At 37.2% G+C, this 17,253-nt stretch overlaps 1 protein-coding gene across 7 annotated transcripts in view; it reads right to left on the bottom strand.

Annotated features, from left to right (window-relative positions):
• MID1 (midline 1) overlaps positions 1-17,253 on the bottom strand; it is a 374,792-nt gene that overhangs the window by 67,408 nt on the left and 290,131 nt on the right. For all 7 annotated transcript variants that reach the window (XM_037157517.2, XM_037157518.2, XM_053655803.1 and 4 more), the window contains one exon: positions 7,020-7,115. In XM_037157517.2, the coding sequence (XP_037013412.1) occupies positions 7,020-7,115 (96 nt within the window). The remainder of the gene's footprint in view (positions 1-7,019; positions 7,116-17,253) is intronic.

Here is a 17,253-nt window from a genome sequence, read left to right as displayed (position 1 = left end):
TATTCCAAAATACTAGAAGACTTCCTTGTTTTTTAAATTGTTGTTCAAGTCTGGTGCAGCCACTGTAGACTATTTTCTACTGAGGTCTTCTCATTGTTCCTTATGAATATAACTAAGAAGGTAATAGGACCCAACACCCTTTATAAATCAGTTTTTTTAAGGCAAGAGCTTTGACTCTAAGGGAGACATTGAAGTGTGTGCAACAAATTACTTTTACAAACAGTAAATTCCATCTCCACTGAGCAAAGCTAAATTTCCTTCGTGAGTTATCAGTTTTAGCAGAGTAAACTGGACACATAGCCCTTATACACATGCAGGAGTCAAAACATGAATATTCTCCACAAACAAAGAATTTTTGTGCAGCTGAGAGTTCCTTTTCTTCTTTTCCCTGAGAATCCTAAGACTTGAACTTGGGAGATCAGACTTTTACCACAGTGGCCACCACATTTACACTATCACATTATCATCATCCCAGAGCCATTTACACAGAGAACCATGGATGACTGTGGGTTGCCTGATGTGGTTTAATGAAGTCCAGAATCTGATTCAAATTATACCTTAAGAGCTTTCTCACAAGGGCTCAGACAAGGTGGGGATCTCTTATCTACAAGTGAAAATGGATTATGACTTTGGGACATTCAAGTTGGCCCCTAGCATGATCATCCAAGATCAGACACTTGTCCAAAAATAAAAAACAAACCAAACAGCATGTCTGGTGTTCAGATGCTGGTCTGAATCCAATGGCTCTAGATAAAACATTTTGCCAAGGTTTCCATAGAGAGTGCATTGGCATAAAACTTCACAACAAAATTAAACATAAAAGTTCATCTTCCCAGTGATTTCACCCCCGTATTTCAAATAAATTTACAATTGAATGCTTTTAGGGTTTGGAGAATGACTTAAAAAATCTTTTAGAGACCCCAAATCATTTTTCATCATTTCTTACAAGGTACCATGACACATCATCCTCTTCCCTTTCAATTTAGGGAGCCTAACATCTGAACAAAAATTTAATTAAATGGTACTTAATCTACCTACAAAAAAGTTGTCACTCCTTATTGTCACCTAGCACTGGAAAAACTCAGAGAAAGACAGTAAGAGAGCAACCTCTCCATTAAAATAAAAGAAATATATAGTTTAAAAACTTAGTATGAAAAACAAGAGAAAAGAAATTGTTTTTAAAAAGTGATTACAAACAAGGCAAAATAAGCCAAACAGGCTAATGCCAGGACTTTGATGAGATGTTGGCTTAGAAGATGCCCTACTAGGTTGAGCTCAGGCAAGGGTGACGAGGTCAGCTGAGCCTTTCTTTATCTTCTCCAAACTACTACAACAATTAGTCACCCTTCTGCAGTTTTTCTTTACCATCTTACTGTGAATTCAGTCATTGGTCACCAGTAATTCCCCAAATGAGCATCTATTGTGTGCCCAGGTGTTGTATTCCCTGTGAAAGAACTAGATTCTCAGAATGTGAGGAGAATTTGGCATACATCAGTGATTCTAAGTATTTGCTTAGCTAATAAGCTAGGTCCTCTGATTTCTAAAAGAAAAAAAGGAGGAGATGATGCAGAGAAAAAGTCTATATTTGACCTAGAATTGTTAAGCTCTACAGCTGACTCATATTTTGATCACTCATCATAGGTAGGCTTGTCTTGTACACCATAACTGACTTCAAACTCATCCCAGTGGAATTTTCTCCTGTATTCCTCTCTTGAAGAAAACAAAACCCAGTGAGTAAAAACCCACTAGGTTTTAGAATCCCAACACCACATTACACAAGCATTTCTTGGAGAATCTAGCTGATACTGCACTTTCAATGCCTCTACATCCTGAGTCCTAAGCTGTCTTGCCTTCATATCCTCCACACTCTAGTTTTTAAAAGATTCGGTGCTTAGTATATAAAAAAAGCATTTCATTTGTTTACCTTTATTTTAAAAACAAGTTATAAAAACAATGGGGATGGGGGTAGACCTTGAAATACTTTTCATTCAAAAGAAAAGCCGAAGTCAACCCCAGGAAGGAGGTGTGGACTTATAAGGATGTGGCATTTCCTCAATTCTGTGGGAACTTGATTTCATTTACAATTGAGAGTTGCCTCTGAGCTTTAGGTTTTTTAGCTTCAGCTGGCATGGGGATCATTTTCCTGAGGAATGCTCATACTCAAACACAAGGACACCTTCAGGAAGAGGAAAAGAAAGAAATACAGTCTAGAAACAGGATGTGAACCAGGAAATTCTTTTCCACTGCACTGATTTAAAAGACTATCATGCTGGTGCCTAACAAATTCAACTACCTTTTTGGAGTTTACTAGGGCTGAGATGTTTTCCCTTGGATGTGCAATCATTTTGCACCAAGATATCCACATTCTTTTCCCCATTACCAGAAATATCATTTCCTGAAAAGAGTTAGGCGTGTTGATTGTAACTGTGAAAGTTACACAGACCTTTGTGTTCCTCAAGCTCTCACTAACAAACACTTCAAGATGAAATAAAGTTCAAACTCAGATGCAATAGTAAAGTCTACCTAGCTGTCATCTCTCTAAAGCTACTTTCTACTTGTCCCCCCAGGCACCTCCTGTTTCCACAGAATGAACTACTTGGCTTTGTGTATATACACTCTTCATTCTTCTACCTCCATGCCTTTTCCATCCCTCTATCTGGCCCATATGTTACCATCCCTTCAACACAAGATCAGATTGTGCACTATCTCCCCCAGTCACCATCTGAAAGAAATTTCTTACTTCTGTGAAATTCCAAAGTATACAATCCACACCTTTCTTATGGCAATTAGTTTTCTATTTTATATATACTGTAGTGGCTGTTTTGCCTTAGTCAAGATGGTAAGCTCCTTGTGGGCAGGGTCCTTGGCACCTAGCATAGTGCAACACATGCACAGTGGATGCTCCATACATATTAATGGGATGAACAAACTAATGTGACCCTTTAACAAACCAGAGTAACTGACCATAAGCAAACATTTACACCCTTATCCAGAAATATTTGTTTAGTGAACACAGCTCATAGATCAACTGTGTCTAGAACAGGATAAACAGAAAATCATCTTAAACTAAATTAACTGAAATTTGGAAGTAAAGCAAAAAGAAGACTGTGAACCCTTTTGGTGTCATACTGCAATATACTACATCAAGCCAGCTTGATGTCATCAAGCCAGCAAGGGTCATCTGATTCTCCAGGCTGGGATATAGCAGAGCTTTACTTTCTAGTCACTATTGATTAGGGCTTAGTCTCTGCAAAGTTAAAGTCTCTCCAAAATGCTAAATTAGAGAAAACTGATGATATATAACTTATTTTGCCCAAATGTTATAACTTTATTACCCTTCAGGTTACTAACCAGTTTTGCATCTAATTTAGCTCTTATTCTATCATTCTTTTTCTCCAACTACCCTCCTCCCCCAGTGTTTGTGCTTTATCATCTTGCTGGTTCCTTCATCAGTCAATTAAATAAATCTGCAGTGTAGACTCATTGCATTATTATATGAGGATTGAATGCTCAATTTTTTTGAAAATCATGCTTTGAGAATATTAATAATTATGACTAAGGGAACATGGAAACATAAGCACTGCCAGTACCATACTTTTTCTACTGATAATTAATTTTAATTTTTATCTAGAATAAATTTCCCAAATATCAGATTTATTCATTCATAAACATTTCTTTCTATTCCAAAGAATGTATACAGAAACAACAACAGTGAAAGGAATGAATATTCTTTACTCCTTATCTGGAATAACTTTTAATAGTTTGTATGTGTCTATTTGTAAGTCTGCTACAATTAATTCAGTAATGTTTGTTTTAAAAGCCTATGTCTCAACTAATAGCTAATCTTTTGAAATGAAAGTGAAATATGCTTATACATTTTTCAATGATACATCTATCATTTGAAATTATTGGGGACTTCCGCCAAGATGGAGGTATAGGTGGATGTGCCGTGCCTTCTCACACAACCAAGTTTAGGGACAACTAAATATTAGCATCAGAAAACACAACCAGAACACGGAAAATTGAACTTTTCGGAAGTCCGGTAACAACAAATTCTTCAGCCCGACCGGTAAGGGGCGAAACCGGCGTCTCGTGAGGGGTTGCACAGGACTCTGGTCGGCCGGACCCAGGCACAGAATCCAGACGCGCGAATCCAGACGCACGGGTTCCAAACCCAGGATTGGACCTAGTGAGCGACCGAGCAACCCACTGGGTGAGCGACTGCTGAGGAGACAGTGGGGAGGCGGTGCTGCGTGTTGACTGCGGTTGCCTATCTGTGGGCGAGCGGACAGGCGAGGGAGTGGGCGCTTGGACCGGGGCCCGGCGGTCCCCGTGGCTGGCGGCAGTAGAGGGCGCCGCCATATCCCCGCTCTGACCACGCTCCCACATACAGCGTCACAACCCAGCGACCTGGGAGTCCAAGGCGCCGCTTCTCACATTTAAAGGGCCAGAACAAACCAAAAATGTCGCAGGAAGACCTCAAAGCCCCAGAGATAAATCTAAGCGATGAAGAAATAGCAAAACTCTCAGACGCACAGTTTAAAACACTGGTCATCAGGTTCCTAACACATCTGGCTGATTATAGCCACAAATTAGAGAAACATATGAAGGCTAAACTAAGGGAAATGAATGGAATTCCACAGAAAACCCATGGAGATGAAAAGGAAACTGGGACTCAAATCAATGGAGTGACCCAGAAGAAAGCAAATAATGGCCAAACAGAAAAGAGTCAAGGAGCAAGAATTCAAAGAAATGAGGAGAGTCTTAGGAACCTCCAGGACATCTTTAAACGCTCCAATATCCTAATTATAGGGGTACCAGAAGGGGGAAAGACACAACCACCAGTGGAAAAATTATTTGAACAAATAATAAAAGAAAATGTCCCCAATCTGGCAAAGGAAATAGACTTCCAAGAAATCCAAGAAGCTCAGAGAGTACCAAAAAAGTTGGACTCAAGAAGAAACACACCAAGGCATATCATAATTACATTAGCCAAAATTAAAATGAAGGAGAGAATCCTAGAAGCAGCAAGAGCTAAGGGGACAATCACCTACAAAGGAGTCCCCATCAGACTGTCAGTGGATTTCTCAAAAGAGACCTTACAGGCAAGAAGGGGCTGGAAAGAAATATTCCAAGTCATGAAATCTAAAGACCTACAACCAAGATTGCTCTATCCAGCAAAACTTTCATTTAGAATGGAAGGACAGATAAGGTGCTTCTCAGATAAGGTCAAATTCAAGGAGTTCATCATCACCAAGCCCTTATTATATGAAATGTTAAAGGGACTTATCTAAGAAAAAGAAGTTAAAGAAACATGAACAGTGAAAGAACAACAAGCTCACAGTTATTAACAACCACACCTAAAACGAAAGCAAACTAAAAGAACAGCTAGATCAGGAGTGGAAACATAGAAATGAAGATCTCAAGGAGGGTTAGCAACAGGGGAGTGGGAGGAGGAGATGGGGGGAGAAGATACAGAAAATAAGTAGCATAGACAGTAGATAGAAAATAGATGGGGGGCAAGAATAGCATGGGAAATATAGAATCTAAAGGACTTGAGACACATGGACATAAACTAAAGGGGGTAATGGTGGGGATGGGGGGCAGGGTGGAGGGGAATGAAGGGGGGAATAGAACAACTGTAACAGCATAATCAATTTAAAAAAATAAATTAAAAAAAGAAATTATTGAACATTATAGAATATAATTTTACATGTTAGGATGAATAACATTTTGTAAAGTCAAGCCATACTAGTATTGCATTAGAAACAAGACAGTTGTTCTGAAACCACTACAGGCCATAATGGAAAACAGACACTAATGCTTTAAGTAGTAACTATCTAAAATTGAATGAAATAATCACCCAAGCCATAAAGCATTGATAAGATTTCCCCATAAAACACAGGTAATTGTTTTTTACTGAAGAGAAATAATTCTTATTGTCCTAAACATCAAATACCATCACATCATAAAAATAAAATATAGCACCAGGATTATTCCATCTTGTTCATCCATTTATTCTTATAATACATATTTGCTTTACCATACAATAATAAAAGCATTATGCTTGTTATCTGTTATTTACAATGTTGTTTAATCAACAAGACTCAGAATATTCCCTGGTGAGATTATTGCCAAAAGTGAATCCATCTAAGCAGAGAATCAGATATAGGTTCTGGAACTTGCTTTGGCTATCACTCCTGCTTACACACTCTTAACTTAATTAATCCCAACACATCACAATTGTAGTCAATTTCATAGAAGCTTTCTTAACCAAGATGTATTTAATCCACACCTGTAGGGGGTTGAATTGTGTTCCCCCAAAAGGTATGCCCAAGACATAACCCCTGGTATCTGTGACTATGGTCTTATGTGGAAACAAGGTCTTTGCATATATAATCAAGTTAAAGTGAGTTCATACTCGAGTAGGGTGGCCCCTAATCCAACGACTTGTGTCCCTGCAAGAAGAAGAATATTTGGACACAAATACAAAGACACACTGGGAGAATGCCATGTAATGAAAGAGACAGAAACTAGACCATAGCAGCTACAAGCCAAGTAACTCAAAAAAATTCCTACAGCCACTAGAATATGGGAAGAGGCATGGAAGGAGACTTTACTAGGGCCTTCAGAGAAAGTGTGGCCCTACTAGCTCCTTGATTTCAGACTTCTGGCCTCCAGACTGCGAGAGAAATTTCTATTGTTTTACACTATCCAAGTTCGTGGTAATATGTTATGGCAGCCAATACAATGCCTTTTAAATAATGCTTTTTCTTGGCTGTTCTTGTAGGTTGTATTGGAGTCTGTAATACTAGGAATGCTAAGAAAAGCTGGATCAGGGCAAGCAGTTGAGAGGAAGAGGTTCTCTAAGGTTCTAGGGTTCCTTCCAATTTCATCCATCTCATACATTTAGCTTTTGCAAAGGATCTAATTTTAAGAAGATTCCAGTTTTGAAAATAGAAAGGTTGAGGGTATAAAAACCACAATCTAGCAGTTTTCAAATGAAATACACCACTCACCTCAACATGTTGACAGGTTTGAATGAGTTTAGCCAAAAGGGTCTCCAGTTCCGTGTTTCTCTTAATAAGGTTGGTAAGGTTGGTCTCTAAGTTTTGCTGTTCAAAAAAGAGAGGAAAAATATTATTCTGCATAGTTTTAGTATTTTGCTATACACAAAATTACTCATACCCAGGAAAACTGATACATTTTTTTTTCAGAAACCTCAATAATATCTATGCAATTTCAAGTATTTATAGGTTTAAACTGGATTTTGAAAAGTCACATTTAAAAGAACCTTTTAAAATATACAAATGTTGTTCATTTGGGTCCTGCTTCTTGTACTAACTCAGGTATGATTAGTTATAGGTTACTCCTAGGTCATGAACTGGGGAGAAAGGAGGTCATTGAATTTCTATTCCTTTATCTGAATCAGAAATGGCAATGATATAAAGAATATATTCCTACATCAAATCAACTACTACTGGATTTCTAGGATTTACCATCTTGTGCATTGGCTGAGTCAATCCCTTGGAGGAAGGTATTAATTGTCCAGTTATTGCTGACATTATGGTCATTTATAGGCATTTCTAAGTTTACTCACTCTTAGAACCTTTTTATCATACAGGCTTTCAGTATTTGCCCATCAACTTACTGATGCCAGATCAAATTTTCTTCAATTCTACATTTTTTTAGATCAGTAGCCTGCTTAAGAATCGGGAATTATTGCCTATTCTTTTAGAACATCACCTTTCAAGTTCCCCATAATGACTATTATATCTTATTTTCAACCACAATAATCTCCTATTCTGTAGAAGGTTCATTAAGAGTTCTCCATTGCTTCTCATTATGTATGCTCTTCATTTATACCTTTTATTAATTTATTTATCCATTCATACAAGTATGTATTGAGCTTCTACTGTATGCCAGATTCTAAGAAAGATACTGTGGAAACAGAACAAAATATGTACTCCCTGCCCATAAGGAGATAGCTATGCAAATGGGAGAGAGATGCTGTAATCAAGAGAAGAGTCAGAGCTGCCTAGAGAAGGTTTCCAAGAAGACACAGTCTTTCCACTGAGGCTGGAGAGATGGACAGGAAGTTTCTGATGAACCACAGTGGGAATTTCTTGAGAAGATGGATTGGAGGTACAGGTGAACATGTGGAAGTGTGTTCCATAGGCAGGGAATAGGACAATGTCATACACCAAGATCAGAGATTTATGAGAGGGTAAAGGATTAGGGCATCTGTGCATGTGACATATAGACAATTCCACAAATACAATGAAGATATGGAATAAAAAGAAATTTCATTGAAAACAAAATAGATCTTGGATTCGTAATACCACATGAGAAATAGGATTTGGAAAGAGCATGAGGGGGATTTTGAAAATTAACAGTTTCATAAAGGTGATAATAATTCATTATGCTGTGAAATTTATTTCTGAAAATGTCTATTCTTTTTCCTTTCCTAAATTTTTGATTTAGAAAGGTATATTCAGTAAAATAATCACTTTTATTTCTCATTTAAAAGGCACAAGTCAAAAGCACAAATCTCTTTGGTCTTTCTTAACAAGCTATGCTTATTAATCTGGCATTTATCCTATTAACAATTTTTAAAATTTTAATGACCACATTTTTCATTTCCAGTAGGTTCTTTATCACCTCTTCTTCTTACTGAATTACTTTCCGTTTATGTTCCCAGGATGCAATTCCCTCATTCATAACTTCAAGACAAGTAAACATACTTATTCTTAAGCTCTTTTTAGAAAAGGCAGTTCGTATTTTCCTGTGTTTGCATAACGTTTCCCCCAAATCTGATTTTACCTGTGTCATAATTTTTGTCTGAGAGACCATCTGATGTGAACTTTGTTCCCTGTGTTGTGATTATGGGAGTGACATAGCCCAGCCAGGCAAGATGCTCACTCTGTTGTTAGGGCTTGTGGTTGTTTCCCCACAGTGGGCCCTCCCACAAGACACCCATGTGCCATAGAGACTCAGATACTGGTTTGACTCAGTGCTTCTCTTTCTTTCCATGAGGATTCTGTCTGGCTCCAATTGCAGAGAAGGTGGACGGTACTTGTTGAGCCTAGAGTTTATAAGGGGGAATCCTAGCCTTCAGGTGTACAGGTGGTCTGAGGTTCGTGCCATGTGAAGGACACACACCACCACATTTCCCCGCAGGTCTTTGCTTTCCTAGCTTATCTCTGCTTCTTTGAGAAGCCCAGCTTCAGCCTCCCTTCACCATCTTGCATTTCCTTTGACTTCTGGTCTCTGAAGATTTCTAATTATGTTTAAGCTTGGTTATTATTCTTTAAAATCCATTTAAAATATTTTATCTATAATTCTCATGTGTTCCAAATTCAGAGAAAGGTTTTGTGCATATTTTACCTAGACTGGAAGACCCATACAAAATCTTCCATTTTGGCTTTGAAACACACAAAGTGCTTCAAATATGAATATTTCAAAGGAGGAAAAAATGATTGTTTCTCAGTTAAAGGATGACATATAATAAAAAGTTGGAGAATAAACCAGACAGTGATTTAGGTGCACTTAATAATTTCATGTTTGCATCAAAGAAAAACTTGCTTTCAAAGTTCTTAATAATAACAATAACAAAAGTCAAAGTTTTCCTACTGTTTGTATTAAATGAATTGCAACCACTAGTTACTTCATGGTCAGAGAGTAGAGCATAATTTTGAGGCATTTTGTTATTTGATGTCCTTTATTTAAATATGACCATGTTATGGTATATTTGTCAACTTCTTTTGGTATGTCAATCTTAGGGAATCCTCTTACTTTTCTTTTTGGCTGACCCTTCAGAGCAGGAAATTTCTAGGGAAACACATCATCTAACTATTTACAGTTCAATTGTCATAGGTATGACTTTTCTAAAGCTAGTCAGCAAGAGAGCCAAATAAATATAGCCCAACACATTTAGATTTTACAAACATCTGCTTGCTTTCCCCTCCCTTGATTAAGTATACACCATGTATAAGATCTGTTTTTAATCAACTAATATGTAGACTAAAGCCTGTGGTTTAAACATATTGACCTATCTACATCCTTTGGGGTTATTCAAATTTAAATAGTACAAGTGTTACTGAAGTCCAGGAAGAATTACCAAGTCAGTTAGAAGTATAATAAAGGGAAACAAAGCTGGGAGAGACATTATTTCCAAGAGGCACCAAAGGGACTGACAATACTTTTGAAGAGAGCTTCGGTAATGGGAAGGTAACAAAATCCAGTCCTCAATTAACCATGCATTCATAAGCTTCCACTATGGGGACTGCTGTTGAGTCTTCTAGAATTTAACTGTACCACTAACATCTTGTGTGGCAGTCAGCAGGTCCTATAACCTCTTGATTTTGACTGTGTTTTATGTAAAAGAGAGATAATGCTTTTTGGCATAAGAGTCTTGGGACTAAGCAGATATAAGTATCTACTTCCCTATGGCTATCTAAGGAATTCTACAGAGTACTTCCTCCCAAAAGTTTGAGTTTCCTGTTCTCACCTCAAGAACATCACTGTATTTACATCTCCTTATGGAGCTGAGCTTCGTAGCAATCCAAGGAGTCAGGCAGAAGTGACCATCCATGCAGAGAGAGGAGATTGGAGTTACTATCCTAGCTGAATTCTCTTGGACAAATGACTCTTGGACTGAGTTTTCCTTTTCATAATATGTGAATAATGATAAATCTACCTAGCTGTGCTATTGTTAAGATCAGAGGAGAAAAAGAACACATACACCAGGGACTATACAAATGTTTGTTAAAATCATAGATTACAAGATAAAACACTCAGTTTGGTGTCAGTACAAGACTCTACAGGGCCCAACCTCATGCCTCAAGCAGTCACCATTCTCAAGCTAGCTGATGGCTCTTTGCTGCAAACAACAGTTCCTTTCTGCTCCAGGGTTTTATCTGGCCCCAGGAAAGGCAGGCTGGAATGTAGAGAGAACAAGAGGAGGCTAATGCCCCTAAGCATAGCCCTGAACCAGCAACTGATTAGTGGCAGTTGGTAGATGAACAGCTCAGGTTCTTTACCTGCCTGGTGGGGCCACTCTGAGTCCTATTTCATCAAATCTCTCAGAGAGCTCCACTGGGAAAAGCTCAGGTGACCATAGTGACCATAGTGATCTGTTCATGATCACACCCTCTTTCCTTCCCTTCTCTGTCCAGCTTCCCTTTACCCTGACAGGTGCTTCCCAGATAGCCCGTCCCAATTTGAATTCTGAGTCAGGGTCTTCCTCTGGGAGAACTCACCTAAAATCTTGTACATGGACATCTAGTCCATTATTTTTCAGTATTCCTTCTTATGAGAATAGCCAAATTAATAGATTTTAATGCTTTTGAAAGATATTTTTAAATACAAGAGATTGCTATCTTTTTTCCCCATTTTGTGCATTCCTACCTTTTTCTAGAGGTCACATACTCTCCAAATGCTAAGCTTTAAACCAGAACAGTCATTAGAACTATAATGTGAGCCATAAATGCATTCCACATTTTAAATTTTCTAATAGTCATGTTAAAAATGTAAAAATAAAAATGAAACTGGATTGCCAACTTACACCAGACAGAAAAATAAATTCAAGGTAGATAAAAAACTGAAATATAAGCCATGATACCACAAAAGTCCTTCAGGAGAACATAGACAGGAAAATCTCAGATATTTCATGCAGCACTATTTTCACTGATATGTCCCCTACAGCAAGGGATGTAAAGAAAAGAATAAACAAATGGGATCTCATCAAAATAAAAGGTTCTGCATGGCTAAAGAAAACAGCATTAAAATGAAAGAAGAACCAACTGTATGGGAAAACATATTTCCCACTGATAAGTCAAACAAGGGTTTGATATCCAAAATATATAAAGAACTCATATGACTCCACTCCAGGAAGACAAACAACCCAATTAAAGAATGGGCAAAGGACTTGAATAGACGCTTCTCCAAGGAGGACATACAGAGGGTCCAGAGACACATGAAAAGATGCTCAGCATCACTAGTCATCAGAGAGATGCAAATTAAAACCACAATGAGATACCACATTGTAAAATACAGCATTCTATATCTCACAATGAGATATAGAATGCTTCACACTGTGTGAGATATAGCATTCTTCACGCTGGTGAGAATAGCCATCATAAAAAAAGCAACAAACAACAACTGCTGGTGAGGCTGTGGAGAAAAGGGAACCCTAGTGCACTGTTGGTGGGATTGAAGACTGTTGCAGCCCCTATGGAAAACAGTATAAAATTTCCTCAGAAAACTAAAAATGGACCTGCCTTTTGACCCAGCAATTCCACTGCTAGGATTATATCCTAAGAACCCTAAAACACCAATTCAAAAGAACCTATGCACCCCAATGTTCATAGCAGCACAATTTACAATAGCCAAGAGTTGGAAGCAACCTAGGTGCCTATCAGTAAATGAATGGATCCAAAAACTATGGTACATTTACACAATGGAATTCTATGCAGCAGAAAGAAAGAAGGAGCTCCTACCTTTTATGACAGCATGGTTAGAACTGGAGAGCATTATGCTAAGTGAAATAAGCCAGGCAGTGAAAGACAAATACCATATGATCTCACTTTTAAGTGGAACCTAATCAGCAAAACAAACAAGCAAGCAAAATATAACCACAGACATTGAAATTAAGAACAAACAGACAATAATCAGAGGAGAGATGGGAGGGGATAATGTGGGGGAAAGGGTGAAGGGTTTACAGGAACAACTATAAAGGCCACATAGGCAAAACCAAGTTGGAGGTGGAAACAGGGGAGGGAGGTGGGGATGGCTGGGGTGGGGAGCAGAGGAGGAAGGGGGAAAGGCAGACAACTGTACTTAAACAGCAATAAAATTTTAAAAAAATGTAAAAACAAATGGTAAAACTAATTTTAAAAATATATTTCACTTAACTCAATATCCAAAAATATTAGTATTTCAACATGTGGCCAATATTTAAAAAATGATGAGCTATTTTGCATTCCTTTTTCTTTCTTTTTACTAACTATTTGGGATCTGGTATGTGTTTTTCATGTATAATACATCTCAGTTCCATTAGCCACATCTCAAAAAACTCAGCTGCTACATGTAGCTAGTGGCTACATTATTGGACAACACAGCATTAGACTCTAGAACTGGGCTCAGTAAACTTTCTCTGTAAAGGCCAAGGCAGTAAATATTTTAAGCTTTGTTGGCCATATGGTCTCTGTCACAACTACTCAGTTCTTCTGCTGTTTTAGTAAGAAAGTAGCCATAAACAATATGCAAATGGTTGTCAGGGCTGTGTTCCAATAAAACTTTATTTATAAAAATAGGTGGTGAGTGAGATTTGGCTCCTAGGCTAAGCTCCTTCCTGGGCCTTGGCACATACATTCTCTTCTGGAATTCATCTGCACAGCAGGAAATAATCCTACTACTGAGGGGAGAGTATAACAAAACCAAAGTATGTATTCAGTACCTACTGTATACCTATCAGTGCTTAGTCCCTTCCCATTATAAATTCTCAGATGTTCACTGGGGGAGCAATTAACATGGAAAAATCAAATATTCATTGGATAATCCTCCTGAAATCTAATGTAATAAATCAACTACCTGGTTAGTTCATTTAACAACTACTATAGCTAAAACAATGTCTTCTGTTGTTGAGGGCTTTTCTCATTGGTAGCGTTAAGTCTGAACCCAAGAAGAGGGCATTGATAAATCAGAAGCATTCTAAATACTATATAACTCCATCAGACCACAGGATTTCTAGGAAGGCAAATACTACATGGTTGAGTAAATTTTTATAAACAGAAGTTTATATGAACAGATAGTCTATCAATTATCATGGACCCAAATTCTATCTAAAACCAAAGTCAAGTTGCCCCTGTCCTTAATTTACTGCCTCTTCCTTGGGTTTCCCTCCCACCCCATTGTACTCTTACTCTGTGAAAGAAAAGGATGTGCTCAGGCTATTTTTTTGAGAAGGATCAGGTTTTCCTATGTGTGCAGCTATTTGATGGAATTCAACACACCCCTCTTACTACCACCATTAAAGAAGAATATAAATAATTCGAGATCATCCTTCTAAATGTAAAGCTTCAAGGAAGCAGAGTTGGGTTCTTAATGTCAAGCAAAAGACTGGGTAAAAGTCGAACTTGCAAAAGACAAAGTTGTAAAACATGTGCTCCTTAAGAGAGTGGGGCACCTCTATATACTTTATACAGAAAGGATGTCTGATTTCTCCTATAATGTTTGTTCTTAATGCATACACTTCTGGTGCATTTTCATAGAGCCATACTCAACCTCCTTTATGCTATATACTTTTTAATGAGACCGATCTGAGTTAATAATTTAATAATTCTTGGGAGGACAGCTGATTTTACAGCAATCCCAATATATGCCTTTAGGCATGGATATGGACACCAACAGAGAATAGTAAGTCAAACTTAATAGATGAGCTTTGTACTTTTACATACACTGATACCCAATCAAAGAGCAAGGTAAGCAGATAAAAATACCCCTAATTTTAGCCTTTGGAGACCTGTATCTAAGAGTCAGGTTGCAGGGAATTAATGACTTGCCATTGAACACTACTATTAAAATGTATGCCTGAAACAGGAGATTTCAGTAATTCCTTTAGGGTTTGTCCAGGCCTTAAAGAATGTTTGCTCTTATTCCGAAGTCAATGCTTCAGAATGTCTTTAAAGTATAATATTAAGTCTGGATACCTTTCAAGGCAAACACAGATCTGGCTTGTTTCATTCCATCATATTCAAAACGACATTCAGGAACTGTGTTTGTAGCCCTGACACCCAACACTACCACTCCAGCATGATCAGGATATGAACACATTGAGTGCCACAAGCCATATATTTTCTTCTAAGAAACTTAAATCACAACCCTTAATATGAAAACACACCCATATTAACACATGCCACCTGCATAAAAGCATAAATTCCTTATATGTAACTAAACTCTTAAGGTGTTTTAATTACATTGCAGGAGTTTAAGGCTATTTTCAGGTTCAACACACAACAGATGGCAAATATGTATGATTTATGCAGGTTTTATTTTTTAATGCTTTTTTCATTGGTTATGATAGTTAACATTTTCAAATGCCCTAGCAAGAGAGGTCACCCAGGGAACTTCAAAAACATAATAAAAACATAATCTGCATACAAATTTAAATCTAGTGTTCCATGGACTACAACTTAAAGCCATTTTGATATGTGATACTGTATTTACCTTGTCAGGTTTTATTTAATATTTCTATATTAACTTCATAGAATCTGCTCTATGTATTTATAGATTCTATCATCATGAGTTCGGTGTTTAATATTCTGATCTGGTTGTCAATAATACACAGAGAAAAATTTAAATACCATTTATGGTCTAGGAGACTTTTCAAATTTTAAGGAAGATAAATAAAATCTTAGTATAGTTATGTTCATTTATTTATAATTTTTGCAGCTCCAGTGATGACTACTAATTTATAGGTATTAGAGATGTGAATGGCCTTCTTTGTTCACTCCCATCCCTAGCCCTTTCTCTGCCTATAGTAAGAGAGGTGAGCAACTGACCAATAAACACATTCATCATTTTTTGACAATCAACATTGAGTAAAGGAAGCTAAGCTCCTAGGAACCTTTGAAAATCTCTAACTTAATAGTAATGATTTTCACAGCAAAATTTATGCCTAGAGAAAAACATTTCAGAAAAAAAACGACTGTAATTTTTATCAATGGAACACACAGGAAGCATTTCATAGGATTATAGCATAGGTATAAGAGCCACGAAGATCCAATTTGGCACCTCTCCAGCTGCCTTTCTCTGTTTATTTATTTGCCCCTGTTTGGGTTCTTGAATCCTTCTCAACACAGCACTGTGGGCTGCCACAGAATATCCATGGTGTTGACTAAAAAGAGGCGACCAATTTGTCAGTCAAGAATTAAATGGTGAAAGGTTTATGAAAATATTGGAAAACAGACTAATAGTTTATTATTTTTGCTCAAATAAAAAATTTCAAGTTGAGGGAAATATTTAATCTCCTAAACCAGGGGTCTGCAAACTACAAACCGTAGGCCAAATCTTGCTCGCCTGCTTCTTTTTAAATGGCTAGCTAGGTAAAAAGGTTTTCACATTTTTATGTCATTTTTAAAAATCAAAAGAAGGATAAAATTTTGTGATATATATATAAAGTATATGAAATCCAAATTTCTGTGCCCAGAAAGTTTTATGGGAACTCAGACACTCCCATTCATTTAAGGGCTGTCTATTGCTGCTTCTGAGCTGCAATGACAGCGTTGAATACTGGTACTTTATATAAAAGTACTGTCTGCTTGAAAAAATATATTTTATAAAATAATCCAAATGCCTTTTATTTATTAATACAGAATATTTTCTTTGTTGGTCCTAAACCACTTAAAAGTTTTAATATCATTCAATTCACTTTATATATTAACCCATACTATGAGAGTATAGGAATATGTGTAAAATTTTTATCATTCTTGTACAAAATTCTTGTGTAACATGCTAAAGAAGATCCTTTTTGTCTATTTTTGTTGGCTACTACAACAATTTTCGACTTCTGAATGACAAAAAAATATAGTATTAATTGTGGGTAAAATACAAAGTGTGAATAAATTCCTCTATCAACTTTTGTTCAGAGGAGAAGATTCAGACTGGGAAAGAGTAAAAAAGGATCTTAAACTGGATGATGGTTGCTATAGCAAGAACATAGTCAAAAGCAAGTAAAGAAAGCACAGCATGAAGATTAGTTAGTTCTTTCCATTTTGTGAATAAGGTCTTGGGTTTATACATGCACACTTATTGATTGCTGTTTCCATTATTTTACTTATTTTATTTTTTAAAGATTTTATTTATTTATTTTTAGAGGGGAAGGGAAAGAGAGAGGGAGAGAAATATCAATGTATGGTTGCCTCTCATGGGTCCCCTGCTGGGAAATGGCCTGCAACCCAGGCATGTGCCCTGACTGGGAATCGAACTGCAATCATTGGGTTCACAGGCCCACACTCAATCCACTGAGCTACACCAGGCAGGGCCCATCATTTTATTTTTCTTTGTTTATAAATCATAAAATATACCCAAAGTGGGGCTTAGAACACTAGATAATTAATGTCTATACAATCCCCTGATATTGATGGATGTCATACACATTGGCATATGGCACTTCAGGCTTTCCTTCCTCCATCACTCAGAGGTTGGATAATTTTGATCATATACCCTTTTCTCTGTCTTAAGGACATGATG

This window comes from Artibeus jamaicensis, unplaced genomic scaffold, assembly GCF_021234435.1.
Source record: "Artibeus jamaicensis isolate MK-2021 breed Jamaican fruit bat unplaced genomic scaffold, CSHL_Jam_final scaffold_1283, whole genome shotgun sequence".
In the NCBI taxonomy this organism is placed as follows: Eukaryota; Metazoa; Chordata; class Mammalia; order Chiroptera; family Phyllostomidae; genus Artibeus; species Artibeus jamaicensis.
Note: the sequence above shows the minus strand (reverse complement) of the source record. Positions and strands in the feature narration are given on the sequence as shown.